At 43.2% G+C, this 15,000-nt stretch overlaps 2 protein-coding genes across 2 annotated transcripts in view; one reads left to right on the plus strand and one right to left on the minus strand.

The window, feature by feature from the left end:
• The window catches only part of LOC310791988 (ankyrin repeat and SOCS box protein 1-like), a gene marked incomplete at both ends in the record, with an annotated part of 9,330 nt that extends 6,730 nt beyond the window's left edge, over window positions 1-2,600 (plus strand). Inside the window, 3 exons of the mRNA XM_083653669.1 lie at window positions 1,273-1,466; window positions 1,623-1,677; window positions 2,559-2,600. Of these exons, the coding sequence (XP_083509795.1) occupies window positions 1,273-1,466; window positions 1,623-1,677; window positions 2,559-2,600 (291 nt within the window). The remainder of the gene's footprint in view (window positions 1-1,272; window positions 1,467-1,622; window positions 1,678-2,558) is intronic.
• The window catches only part of brinp2 (bone morphogenetic protein/retinoic acid inducible neural-specific 2), a gene marked incomplete at both ends in the record, with an annotated part of 146,393 nt that overhangs the window by 109,742 nt on the left and 21,651 nt on the right, over window positions 1-15,000 (minus strand). Inside the window, 2 exons of the mRNA XM_083653471.1 lie at window positions 6,014-6,195; window positions 12,012-12,202. Of these exons, the coding sequence (XP_083509597.1) occupies window positions 6,014-6,195; window positions 12,012-12,202 (373 nt within the window). The remainder of the gene's footprint in view (window positions 1-6,013; window positions 6,196-12,011; window positions 12,203-15,000) is intronic.

The following is a 15,000-nucleotide window of genomic DNA, read 5'->3' on the forward strand; positions in this document are numbered from 1 at the left end:
TACTTAAAAAATAAAAATAAACAATAACAGCAGCCCTCAAAGCAGATTCTGCCACTCGAGCAGAACTTACGCAGCTCCATTGCGACACGTTGTGACATGAAAACGCGTCACAACGGCGCGCTTTGCCAGAGGAGGAAATGGGACCTCTCCGTGAGCAAAAAAAACTGCCCATGTGCTTATATTACCGAGATTATTAATGATACAAAGTGGGTTGATTATCGGCAAAGCCGGCCTTTAATACCCCCCTACTTGTCTGTAAACTAAATTAGACTAAAAACTCAACTCAACTCATCTAGAACTTAAATAGCAGTTAGGTTATAACTATCATTTTAAGATCCAAATTCAAAATGAAGTAGAGAGATTGTTTGCAGTACATTCCCTGGCCTTTTCAATCAACCTGAAACATTTGCATCTGTAATTTAACTACATGTATTATTATAACCACTTTCAATTCACATTCATTCAAAGTGTCAATTGAAATATATTCTCACTCATTAACTAGGTTCGTATTCATTCAATCGTTTTGGAATATTTGAATTCTGGTGAAACTCCATTCATTCATTTTACACATCATTTTGCCTACTTTTGTCTGATTAAATTGTCAATGTCCAATTGAGTCTAATAAAATGTCAGACTGTAATAGGAAAACTTACTCTCACTATTGGGTCAAAGGATATATACTACAATGCAGAGATGGGAACTAACTAAGTAGAAATACTTTGTTACTGTACTTAAGTAGGATTTTCAGGTATCTGTACTTTACTGAGTATTTATTTTTCTGACAACAGAAATATCTGTACTTTCTACTCCTTACATTTTCAAAACACTTTATTTTAATGCATGACGGACAAAAACAATGTAAGGTTGTTTGTCTCTCTCTCTCTTGTCGCACATCTAATAAAGCTATGATGTCATAATGACATGATGTCATAATGTTATGTCATGTTATGAGGTCATAATGCTATGATGTCATAATGTCATAAATGTTACCAATCCACATTCATAATGCCTTCTGTTTGAGACACAGAGTACAAGTCGGTGTGGTACAGTGACAGATCTGAAGGAATGGCTGTTCGAGCAGGGCATGACAACAGGCGGCTCCATCATGCCACCCGTACAGGAGACCTGGACAAACTGAGGAGCCTGCTGCAGGAAGACTGCTTCAGAAGGCGTATCAATGAGCAGTGTCCGTTTGGGTGTCACTGGTGGACCCCTCTGGGGCTCGCAGCCAGGTGGGGTCACGCTGCCTGTGTGGACTACCTGATCACCCAGGGAGCCCAGGTAGACCTAGCTGTTGAGGATGACTTGACGCCTCTCTACTTGGCCGTGAACCACGGTCACCTGGACTGCGTCCGGACCCTCCTGGAAGCCGGGGACGACCCCAACAGAAGAAGGCTATACGAAGAGACTCCGTTCCCCTGGGCTGCCTGGGATGGAAGGCTGGACCTACTGCAGGAACTCATCAGGTTCGGTGCTGTTCCTGTTGACACCCTCGAGAGGTCTCCTCTCTACATCAGTGCTGCACGCAACCACCTGGAATGCTTCCGCCTGCTGCTCCAGGCCGCTGGCATTCTGACCCGTGACGTGGCTTCTCGCCTGCTGGACGTGGTGCTGCATAACAGATGCCAGGCGGGCTTCGTCCAGCTGCTGCTGGACCACGGCGCCGACCCAGCCCTGGTGAGAAGGCAGGCACAGCTGGATGAGAGGGCGGATCCCGAGGCTCTCAGGGTCTTTCTGGAGGCCAAGAGATTTCCTCGCAGTCTGGCCCACGTGTGTCGGATCCGGATCCGCCAAGTGCTGGGCACACATCGCCTCAACCAAGTCCACTCTCTACCTCTAACACAAGTTATGAAGGACTTCGTGCTCCACCAAAACTGACTTGAAGGACTGTCAGTTTATGTATTTAGTTATTGAGTGACTGTGTTTCAAACAAATCCAGGGCCAGAGATTAAATAATGTCTTGTACTATTTTCAATAATGAAGACTACTTAGCAGCTAACGCCCAGTTCAGGTCATATCACAGTGCACGCCCCCTTTCTTTGAGGTTGTATAACCCATTCATTGTTAGGCCCGCCCCCTTTTCATTGATCCTGTCTCCTCATCCATTCACAGTTTACCACGCTGCATGTGGCAATAACCAATCAGCCCAAGCTATTCCTTTCCAGCTGATCCCAACCACCTAATCAGCGTAGTATATCAGAGTCCATGTTTTACTATGCTATGTGCCATGTGTCCTTCTCAGTTGCTGATCATCATCGCTGAAGCAGTTGTTTTCGCTCCACCTCCTCCCCTGACCACCACCATCGTCATGACTCCTGAAGAATTCCCTATGGGGGATTTCCCCTTCTATTCTTCACTGACGCCCTCCTCTCATCATCTCAGGAGAGCATCATCATATCATGGAGTCATACGCCAAAATTAATTTGTTGTATCATTAAAGCTTGTTAAACTTTCTACTAGTCTCTCATTATTGAAATACCATCAGCATACACCACCTGTAGCCAATCCTACTGCTATAATTGGAAAGCGATAATTGGAGTGTGTCCGTGTGTGCTCAGTTCATCGTTTCCAGAGTCCCCACCCTAGAATTGAGCGTGTGAAAATTCTGTTTATCTTAATATGGCGTGAGGTTCAGTTAACTTTGCACAGAAACAGCTGGTAGAAATACTTTTTAGTTTTATACTTGATTACATTTCAGAGCCTGTCATTTCTTACTTTTACTTGAGTAAACAAGTTGAATCAGTAGGCTACTTCTACTTTTACCAGTTTCTTTTTTTAGACAAGTAACTGTACTTCTAAAGAATGTGTGTACTTTTCCCATCTCTGAATGTAAGCATGAGAAGCATTGCACTGCACAGCTTGCATGCATGCCTACAGTTAGCAAGCTTTCCACTGGCTTAATGCAGCCGGATTGGGAACAACAGAGCAGATCATTTATTGTTCCAGTACAAATGTCAACCATCTTCCACTCCCAAGTCATCAAATTGAATAGCATTTCAATTCATAATTAACTCAGGCATTGACCAGTGTGCCACCATAGTAAGCAAGCTAACTTGTCTCTGTGTTGTTTTCTTTACTCCCATGTTAAAGTGGAGGGTAGCTCTGACGAAGGCTGTTTTGATGGAAAGCTTGCCAATAAATACCAAAATTGTATGGATGTAAGTTTGCAGACATCCTCCCCTTGTGCTCCTGTCTGGACAAATGTGTCTGGGTGAGCGAGCGTCTGACAGTCTTCCCACACAATCCACATATCTGCAGCTCAGGTGTAAAGAACACTTTCTTTGTACTCAGTTGAATGGTCACGTAACCGACCCTTTCTTTCTATGTAGACAAGCAGTTTGGGCTGCGTCCAGGACACCTTTGTGGGAGAGTTATTTTTCAAGCAATCAGCGCTCCAGTGTGCCTTCTCTAGGTGTAACTTGGCAACAAAGCTTTCACCTCTGCGTACCGCTAGCGCACTGCACGATGCTTTTTACATAACAACTAGCGCACTGCACGATGCTTTTTACATAACAACTAGCGCACTGCACGATGCTTTTTACATAACAACTAGCGCACTGCACGATGCTTTTTACATAACAACTAGCGCACTGCACGATGCTTTTTACATAACAACTAGCGCACTGCACGATGCTTTTTACATAACAACTAGCGCACTGCACGATGCTTTTTACATAACAACTAGCGCACTGCACGATGCTTTTTACATAACAACTAGCGCACTGCACGATGCTTTTTACATAACAACTAGTGCACTGCACGATGCTTTTTACATAACAACTAGCGCACTGCACGATGCTTTTTACATAACAACTAGCGCACTGCACGATGCTTTTTACATAACAACTAGCGCACTGCACGATGCTTTTTACATAACAACTAGTGCACTGCACGATGCTTTTTACATAACAACTAGCGCACTGCACGATGCTTTTTACATAACAACTAGCGCACTGCACGATGCTTTTTACATAACAACTAGCGCACTGCACGATGCTTTTTACATAACAACTAGCGCACTGCACGATGCTTTTTACATAACAACTAGTGCACTGCACGATGCTTTTTACATAACAACTAGCGCACTGCACGATGCTTTTTACATAACAACTAGCGCACTGCACGATGCTTTTTACATAACAACTAGCGCACTGCACGATGCTTTTTACATAACAACTAGTGCACTGCACGATGCTTTTTACATAACAACTAGCGCACTGCACGATGCTTTTTACATAACAACTAGCGCACTGCACGATGCTTTTTACATAACAACTAGCGCACTGCACGATGCTTTTTACATAACAACTAGCGCACTGCACGATGCTTTTTACATAACAACTAGTGCACTGCACGATGCTTTTTACATAACAACTAGCGCACTGCACGATGCTTTTTACATAACAACTAGCGCACTGCACGATGCTTTTTCAATAACAACTCTCGGAAATCAGCCGGTCTATTCAAGGTGCAGACAAAGTTGACACTTACCAATTACTCGTTTCAATCAGATATTGCTATTTAAGTTGAAGCGTGGGGGGAAAAGAAAACGCATGCCCACACACCTGCTGTCATTGGCTGAAAGCCCACATAGCTCTTCCGATGCAGATCATGTACCACTTGTCACACACACGTGTACATACAAAAAACACACACACACACACAAAAAACCAAGTGAAGCCAGGCAGCCCAGATAATAATAATGATTGTTTCTGTTCTTTTGAGTGCGTGTAGCATAATAGTGGACCCGTGGGAGTTAGACCCCCACTGGTCTGGAACACAGTGGTCTCCAAAGCCTCCGGGAAACACTCAAATTCATCACAAATCATTGATGATAATATCACTTATGTATAGAATTGGTGATGTCACCAGTGTTGTCACTCGATGATGTCATCTGTCTTGTTCTTGTTTTGTTTCAAGAAAAATTGAAAAATATAAAATGTCGTCAGCGAGTGATGTCATCAGTGATGATGTCACCAGGTGATGTCATCATTGCTCGAGTGCGATCACATCATTAGGTAATTAGGGCAATCATTAGGTAATTAGGGCACTTAATCAGCGCTAATTACCAACACCTAATTAAAAAATCTGTTAGGCGCTGTTAGGTCACCCGCAGAGGTGCTCTTTACACTTCCTGAAAGATTCAGCCCGATCGCACATAAAATGGCGTTGCTGTGGCCCAATATAATTCTGCTCACACACAGACAGACACTTTGCATTCTTATTATAGGACTGTGTCAAAATGAGTGATCAAGGTGAGCTGGGAAAGCCCTGGAGAACACACACACACACACACACACACACACACACACACAAAACACACACACACACACACACACACAAGGCTTTCTTACATTCCAAAACGAATGTTCATTTCCACACATTTGAACCCGTGTGTGGTACCAAGTGACTCAGAGCACATGCACACACACACACGCCTGAAAGCACACAGGCTCGTAACCCAGCACAACAGTTTCCCAGTGGGACCGGGAAAGCAAAGAGAATTGACATTTGCTGTGTCTCAGCGCCTCAGTTGCACGCACACAAGTCATGAGTTTTAATCCGGATGCCATTTTTACCAAATGTCATGTCTTCTTTCCTCCCCGCGTCTCTCCCCGGGCCTCCCAGTAATAAAGCACCTTGAAAAGAATCCTTAAAAAAAAAAGATTGTTTGTGTGCATATACCTAGAGAGCAGAGCTATTTGTTACAGATATACATACCTGGAGAGCAGAGCTATTTGTTACAGATGCCGCATGTGGTAATATATCCCAATGGGACAGTTTTATGGGGCTGTTAATGTTGGCGTGTCTGCCTTGATGGGTGGCTGTTTGTACACGCGGTGTGTGTACTGCAGAATTGTAAACATAATTCTACCTCTGGAGCAAAGAATACAAATTGAAATAGACCTTTTTTTCCCTCCCCAGCGCCGTTTGAACATCAACAATATGGATGTTTGCCAGTGTGTGAGTCATGGCAGGCAGTGTAGCTGTAGGGTGCTGTGTGTGTGTGTACCTTGATAGCGGCGGTGGCAATCTGCAGGTGGTGCAGTCTCCTCAGGGTGCTCTCGCGGTCGGTGAAGTAGGAGGCGGCCAGCTGGTGGAGCAGCTCCAAAGAGACCACCGAGCTGTTGCTGCTGCCCTCCGACTTCTTGCTCAGCTTCTGCTTGTCCAGGAAAATGGTCAGGGACTCCTCGCCTGTGGACAGAGCAGTGGATCGATCGATCAATCGATCAATCGATTGACCAATCGACTACCTACATGTCAGTGTAGCCTGACTATCTAGCCCCTAGTTCCTCATTGCGCGGCTCGCGAGACGCTGGCGGCTCACGAAGCTTTAGTTGGCGGCTCTAAGAAATTGCAATATATATATATATATATATATATTTTTTCCCCCTGCTCTCCCCAAAATTTCAATAAACCTTTATGGCATATTATTACAAAACAACAATACTGGTGTTGACAGTAATAGAAGGTGCCAAATCATTCAAAACAATAAGCATTTTGCTTTTAGGAGTGTTGCGCCAGTGTGCAGCGCTGTTCCAAAACGTGTCAACGTGTGTCGTTGCCTGGGAAACGCACATCCCATAATACAACTGTTCGCATCGCATCCCATAATAGTATGATGATACTTGGGATGCCATTGCGAACATAGATGTGAACAGGTTAGCTAAAACTTCAGCGTCGCCAGCGACGGCCCCCACCGACGGCCTGGTATATACTGTATATGTGTGTGTGTGTGTGTGTGTGTGTGTGTGTGTGTGTGTGTGTAAAAGAATAAAACAAAAAAATGGTAGGCAGATGTGCTTGGTTGGGGTGGCTTTTGGTGTTTTGCAGTAAAAGTGGCTCTCCTATTGACTTTGTCCTGCCAGTGCGGCTCTCATCGAAGAAATAGTGAGGATCACTGATCTAGCCAGTAGGGACGGGATGGGACATATTGTCATCTTTTTGGATTTGCAATATATCGAATTTTGATGTATCCTCCTAGCCGTGCTATGCAGCAGAGTACTAATAATGATCCAATGAATTATCAATTAGGAATTGAATCTGAAATTAATCTGCATATGTCTATCTAGTCTGTCAGTGAATTGTCGATTCAAAACAACCAGCCACAATCAGCCAGTCAGTAAGTCACCTAGCCAGTAATTCAATTAGTCGATTAGTATAATTCCCTGTCAATGAATCCTGAGAGAAGGGTCACTTCAATCATAACGGCGTTCCTTCCGCCGAGCAACAGGTTGTCGTCCTCGGCTAGGATTGGAAGCGACATTGCGGGTTCATTTTGCATAACACGTGTAGTGTTTTTTTTGGCTGGGCCCACAGTGCATCTCGCTGTTGTGGGTTCTGCGGTCCGTCTGTCCTTGTTATCTGTGATGCGGATAATGTATCCGTATGCTTTTCCGTTGAATTAGACTGAGTCTTGTGTGACCTCTGACGCCGTTTTAAAACACGTTTGTGGCTCCCTGCGATTATTCATGAGGAGAATTGGAAGAGGCAGATCTTTTTTTTTGTATTTGATTTTTTCTGAGTAGCTGTCACGCACGCTAGCAGCATCACGCTAGCAGCATCACGCTGGCTGGAGCGTGGAGTGGAAATGAAAATGTAGCAAAGGAAGGAGGCTGATTTAAGTGCTGCATGGAGCTCAATTACAAGCGCCACAGTGTCTGGCGCGGCTCGTGCTTTGCCTAAAGCAGGCAGAAATTACACTTTTCTTTTTCAACAAACAGGCCCATCATTTCCAGATATTTTAATCACAGTGTGATGCAAGTGACTTAAATCAACTCCCCCGCTCTCCCTCCCCCCCCCCCCCCCCCCCCCGGCTCTCTCTCCCCCCTGTCACACACCAGGCTGGATATTAGCACACCGCCGACAGCCGCAGAAAGACAGAACGTGACTAAAAGAGGAATATTAGCCGGGGCTCCCATAGCAAATTATGACATGACACATTACAAAAGATGACTGGAAACGGCCAAATTAGATAAAAAATTGTCCCTAAAGTTGTTATCCTTATTCAAAGTGGAAACGGTTTGTGTAAAAAAAAAAAGAAGAAGCAATAAACAGGGATGGAAATGCATTTACTGAACAAATAATCATGTATGTCAGCCTGGCGAAAGATTCAAAAGTGAGTTGGTACATTCAAAAGTTTCTTTACTCTAAATGACTGAACTCCAGAAGTTCACGGGAGTCAGACTTCAGTCATACTTTGAATCGCTTGAGACTTAATTTGATGCATGTAGAGAAGACTTGAGACGACTTGGAAGTTGACTGTGACTTGGATGACTTGAAATGGTTTCTAAAGTCTTGACTTGAGATCTTGTGTTTGCATGTGTAAATGACTCAGATTGAAAGTTTTCTGAATTTGTACGGAAGGTTTTAATTTATTGAATTTGAAACTGATTGTCTTACTAAGTTTTTTGCCCTATTAACACCTTTTAACCATTTTGCATTGAAAAGTACCAGATATTTAGTTTCCTTTAAGATATTAAATTGATACCGGACTCTTGATTTGTTCTGACCTGAATTGCTGCGCCTACATTTAGACTTGAGACTTGACTTGTGCCTTGAGCCTCAAGAGTTGACAGACTAACATCTGTAACTGTTCCAGTAACTGTACCCGCCTTACTGTTGTATGACTTGTCCGGGCTCAATCTGTCGAAGGCTGCAAGGCGTAGTGTACTAGCTGGTATTACAGCTGCTAAAAAGATGGTTGCGTTACGTTGGAAGCCTCCTCACTCTCTCACCATCAGACATTGGGTCCTCTCCTTTCTGGATGTTGTGTACTTGGAGTTGTCAACTGCCAGAATCAACAGTGCAACAAGTGAATCCACCTGGATCAATTGGCAGAATGTTGCTAATTCATTCAAAGAGCTCTTAGAATGATCCTCTTTCTACCAGATTATTTTGATCTCTAACATTCCGTGTGTGTGTGTGTGTGTGTGTGTGTGTGTGTGTGTGTGTGTGTGTGTGTGTGTGTGTGTGTGTGTGTGTGTGTGTGTGTGTGTGTGTGTGTGTGTGTGTGTGTGTGTGTGAGAGATTGTAGAGGTTTATTATTGAGGATATGCTAGTATGTGAGAGTATGCGTGTTGTGTTTGGGATGTGGGTGGGGGGTGGTGCATTTCATGTTTTGTTTGTTTTTATTTTATTTTTGTCTCTTTCGTTTTGTTGACGTGTTCAACGTTTTCAGATCAGCTGACTTTGTGATTTGTTGTTATTTTTTTTTCTTCTTCTATTTTTTTTGTTATGGAAATTGTTGAATCTATTAATAAAAACAAATGATCGCAACAACAACAAAAAAAAAGAGACTTGACAGACTGACTTGGGACTGGAGCAAAGTTGACTTGGTCACACCTGTGCCTAATTTGCATACCTCACAGTTCCATAGCAACAGAGCGAGTGAGAGACATAAAAAGAGCACAGTGACACAGGAGAACGAGAGAGAGAGATGCAGTGAGAGGGAGATGCAGAGAGAAAGAGATGGTGAGAGAAAGAGATGGAGAGAGAGAGGGAGAGATGGCATGTGTGCATCGCTCTCAGCCACAGCCTCATCAGTATGCAGAGTATTGGCTCAGCCCGTTTAGTCGAGGCTGTTAATTACGTATGGAGTATCACTCTGTCGCCGCATTCATCTCTGCTCTGCCTCCCACCACGCCGCTCCAGTTCATACATCAAGTAGCATGTCTGTGCCTCCAAACCAATAGTATTGATAGGATTTTACCATACTGCTTATGTACCTTATACGATTTACATTACTAATAATGAATGTATAACATCGTTTTCCTTTATTGTGGCATGGCTAGCAGAGTTAGGTCCCTGTTTTAACTTTGATAGCCATGTCACAATAGACCCTTCTCACGGGGGCCATTTTGTGTCGAAAAGGCAGGGTAAACACAGGTGCAAGCAAAACACTGATTGGAATTTGGAAACCCTCATTAGTGTTTTGCTTGCACCTGCATTTATTCTGCCTTTTCGACACAAAATGGCCCCCGTGAAAAGGGTCTATAAAGGCTTTTTAATTATATTTTCTGAAACAGTTGTTGCCTTGGATTTTTTCAAGTTCTCCTATCCTTTTCTAACTCTTCTCCTGCTATGCACCTCCTTTGTGATTGGTTAGATTCAATAAGACAAATCAATAGGGGATCTTTTTTTTTTTCAATTTTCCACATTTAAGAATACTAGTAAAGGCATCACAACTGTAAAATAAATGGAATTATGTGGCGACCAGAAAAAGTATGAAACAAATCAAAACGATCCTCTATTTTAGTTTCTTTAGCCACAGAAAGGCAAAGGCTTTTGAAAGAAACATAACTCATACATAACTTCACTAGTTATATATTTGTCTAATAAACTAATTTCAAGCATTCAGGCATAAGCCTTTAGATCAAAATGACTTTAATATGACGAGAAACATGGAATATTCAGTCAGGTGGGTCCAAACTTAAATTTGTACATTTTCCTCTCAATGAAATGAAAACGGTTAAACGGTTTCTTCACTCGCTATGAATCTTCCAAAGGTCTCCTCTTAAAAAAGAGAGCAAATATCTTGTTATGCGTGTTGTGCTGTGGCAGGGATCAGCAGCGCATCAATATTCTGAGGTCAGCGCTCTGAACACCGTGGTGTTGGGTCGTGTTTTGCAAGGCAAACACGATCGATACCGCTGGCCATTCTGCTTTCGTGAGTTGCTCCTCTCCTCTGAGATTGAGGGTAAAAAAATCCAATAAAGAGAGACTGCTAAGGACCGGTGCAATTGAATCCCTGTCCTAACATTCTTGCAGCTGTGTGTCATTCTCATCAGAGAGATTACAGCTGTGTGTCATTCTGCTGTGTGTCATTCTCATCAGAGAGATTACAGCTGTGTGTCATTCTGCTGTGTGTCATTCTGCTGTGTGTCATTCTGCTGTGTGTCATTCTGCTGTGTGTCATTCTGCTGTGTGTCATTCTGCTGTGTGTCATTCTGCTGTGTGTCATTCTGCTGTGTGTCATTCTGCTGTGTGTCATTCTGCTGTGTGTCATTCTCATCAGAGAGATTATGATCTGAGAAAAAAACAACACTCAATAAAAGTGGAAGGTGCAAGTGTGGTGTGGTGTCAAAATGTCTTGATCTCATAATCATACATCAATTCATACAAATGAACTGATGCCTCTGCGTTATTTACTTCTTTGTTTCTTTTCAATGGAACACAAGGTATTTTCAATGCTTTTCCACATGCTCCTATAAGCTCATGAAATCAATTCTTTACCATTTCTTCCTTTCGTACTTACTTGAAATTTGCATTGTTCTCTTGAAGCCTTAAAACGAAGTGAATTGATGAATTGTTAATGTCTCCATTATTTCATTCACAATAACGCAGCACCATTAGAGAATGTAGAAAAGTCAAGAGTGAATCGTAGTTTTTTTCACCGTTATCTCTCTACCTGCAATACAGACAGTGATGCAAGTCTGGACAACATCAAATCTAACAATAAAAAAATATTCTCAGATTTGGGTCAGAGAGACACATTCTCGTCAGATGGCTCTTCATAAGTCCTTGATAAGAATAAGGTTGAGAACCACTGGCCTAGTGACAGAAAACTATTCAGTATTTTACAAGGGGGGAGGAGGGGGGGGGCAGAAACAGAAATAATCGGAGAAATGATCTGATATGAAATTTGTATGATCGAAATATCTTTTCTTCTCATCTCATATTAATAATATTGTAACCCCCCAGAATGAACTTGTAACCCCTGAGAACCTCAGACACAGAGGACCATGTCAACCTTCAATTAGGAAGAAGAAGAAGAAGAAAACTGCCAACACAAAGCTGGAATTACAAGGTTTCCATCTGACATCTGCAGGGGGAAAAAGCAGTAAGTAGACTCCACACTTCTGCTGCACTGGGTGGATATGAAGTGCTGGTACTGTTCTATCAGAGAGTAGCACCACTCCAACAACAGGCTATAACTCAGTGGACTTTACCCCTGAGACCTGGGTGTATTTCTGGTGCGTATACTCCCTAACCCCCGCGGGCGTTCTTACCTCCCAGGGTGGCAGAGACCAGGAAGTGGGTCCCGTACTTCTTGATGAGGTTGTCGTTGATCTGTTGCAGGGTGGGCCGTCGCCCCAGTAACCGCAGGTTGCGTAGGAACTCCGGCGCTAAGGGCAACGGGGCTTTGAGGAAATCTCTCTTCTCCGTGGCCAGGCTGTTCACCTTCCAATGGCTGAACTCCCTGCAATCAACAACGCATAAACAGGTCAATACACACAGCTCCCAGTAAGCAAGGGTAGGCGAGAGAGAGAGGGAGAGAGAGAGAGGGAGAGAGAGAGAGAGAGAGAGAGAGAGAGAGAGAGGAGAGAGAGAGAGAGAGGGAGAGGGAGAGAGAGAGAGGGAGAGAGAACAACAAGACTGAAAAAGTGAAAGCTTTTAAGGAGTGTTTCTCAAAATCAAGCAGCGTGGTCGTCACAATAAAATAAAGTTTTGCAATTGTACATTTCGGCAACCCACGGATACGTAGAATATCATGTTTGCGACCCAGAAATATGTTGCATGTCAACATTTCTAGATAGGTGTATATCAACGTCATAGAGTCTGCTATTGAAAGAGTGCGGTGGCCAGTAAGGGCGTTTTGCTTGGGGCGGATGGACGGCGTAAACACTTGCCTTTCACACCGGAGGGCCCTGTTCGATCCCCAACATTTGTAAAGTCTACATTTCAACTGTAAGTCACGTTTAGCATTTTTGTTATTTACCATAAGCCTAACCCAAACCTAACCCAAACCATAACTCTAATCTAACTCAATTGTTTTACTTCCCTAAACATAACCCAAAGGAGTTTTACTTGCCTATACATACAATAACCCGTTAACGTTGGCGAGGTTTTCAAATTAACCGCCGTTTTATTTCAAATGTACGTTGAGATTGTATTGCATAAATGAAAAATGTCATGTTTTAGAAACGTTAAAGGACAACGTGTTGTTCTAAATTTACGGTGAGATTGTACGTAGCCGTGGATTGCAGAAACGTACAATGCAGTCATTTAATTCTGGCGATTGGGTTGAGTTACTTAAGACTACATTTCCCATATATCTTAGCAAGGTGGAACATCATTTGAAACCGTATTTAAATATGAGACAGTAAAACGTATTCAACTATTAAACCCTGGGATATCTTATTATTCTTTTATGTTTATTATTCTTCCTTTATTTAAATAATAAAAAACACGCATACTTGTCTGGAATCTAATCGAAATGTTACAGTGGATAATAATAAATCCATTTGAGGTGGACAACACAGATTGATTGTTACAGGAAGGAAAGCCAATATACTGTAGGGGTCTAACCCCAATAATAACCTATAGAACACCTAGACACAGATATCAATACACACAGACAGGCTAAGACGTACAAAGATGGAGTAGAAAGAAAATAACTCCCTCTGCAGCCAGGATGCTCCCTGTTCAGTGTGTGAGAGACATTACAGAATGCTCCCTGCTCACAGTGTGTGAGAGACATTACAGACTGCTCAGTGTGTGAGAGACATTACAGACTGCTCACAGTGTGTGAGAGACATTACAGACTGTTCACAGTGTGTGAGAGACATTACAGACTGCTCACAGTGTGTGAGAGACATTACAGACTGCTCAGTGTGTGAGAGACATTACAGACTGCTCACAGTGTGTGAGAGACATTACAGACTGCTCAGTGTGTGAGAGACATTACAGACTGCTCACAGTGTGTGAGAGACATTACAGACTGTTCACAGTGTGTGAGAGACATTACAGACTGCTCACAGTGTGTGAGAGACATTACAGACTGCTCACAGTGTGAGAGAGACATTACAGACTGCTCACAGTGTGAGAGAGACATTACAGACTGCTTACAGTGTGAGAGAGACATTACAGACTGCTCACAGTGTGTGAGAGACATTACAGACTGCTCACAGTGTGAGAGAGACATTACAGACTGTTCACAGTGTGAGAGAGACATTACAGACTGCTCACAGTGTGAGAGAGACATTACAGACTGCTTACAGTGTGAGAGACATTACAGACTGCTCACAGTGTGAGAGAGACATTACAGACTGCTCACAGTGTGAGAGAGACATTACAGACTGCTTACAGTGTGAGAGACATTACAGACTGCTCACAGTGTGAGAGAGACATTACAGACTGCTCACAGTGTGAGAGAGACATTACAGACTGTTCACAGTGTGTGAGAGACATTACAGACTGCTCACAGTGTGTGAGAGACATTACAGACTGTTCACAGTGTGTGAGAGACATTACAGACTGCTCACAGTGTGAGAGACATTACAGACTGCTCACAGTGTGAGAGAGACATTACAGACTGCTTACAGTGTGAGAGACATTACAGACTGCTCACAGTGTGTGAGAGACATTACAGACTGCTTACAGTGTGAGAGACATTACAGACTGCTCACAGTGTGTGAGAGACATTACAGACTGTTCACAGTGTGAGAGAGACATTACAGACTGCTCACAGTGTGAGAGAGACATTACAGACTGCTTACAGTGTGAGAGACATTACAGACTGCTCACAGTGTGAGAGAGACATTACAGACTGCTCACAGTGTGAGAGAGACATTACAGACTGCTTACAGTGTGAGAGACATTACAGACTGCTCACAGTGTGTGAGAGACATTACAGACTGCTCACAGTGTGAGAGAGACATTACAGACTGCTCACAGTGTGTGAGAGACATTACAGACTGCTCACAGTGTGTGAGACATTACAGACTGCTCACAGTGTGAGAGAGACATTACAGACTGCTCACAGTGTGTGAGAGACATTACAGACTGCTCACAGTGTGTGAGAGACATTACAGACTGTTCACAGTGTGTGAGAGACATTACAGACTGTGCACAGTGTGTGAGAGACATTACAGACTGCTCACAGTGTGTGAGAGACATTACAGACTGCTCACAGTGTGTGAGAGACATTACAGACTGTTCACAGTGTGTGAGAGACATTACAGACTGCTCACAGTGTGTGAGAGACATTACAGACTG

Source organism: Poromitra crassiceps (genome assembly GCF_964638095.1).
Source record: "Poromitra crassiceps genome assembly, chromosome: 17".
NCBI lineage: Eukaryota > Metazoa > Chordata > Actinopteri > Beryciformes > Melamphaidae > Poromitra > Poromitra crassiceps.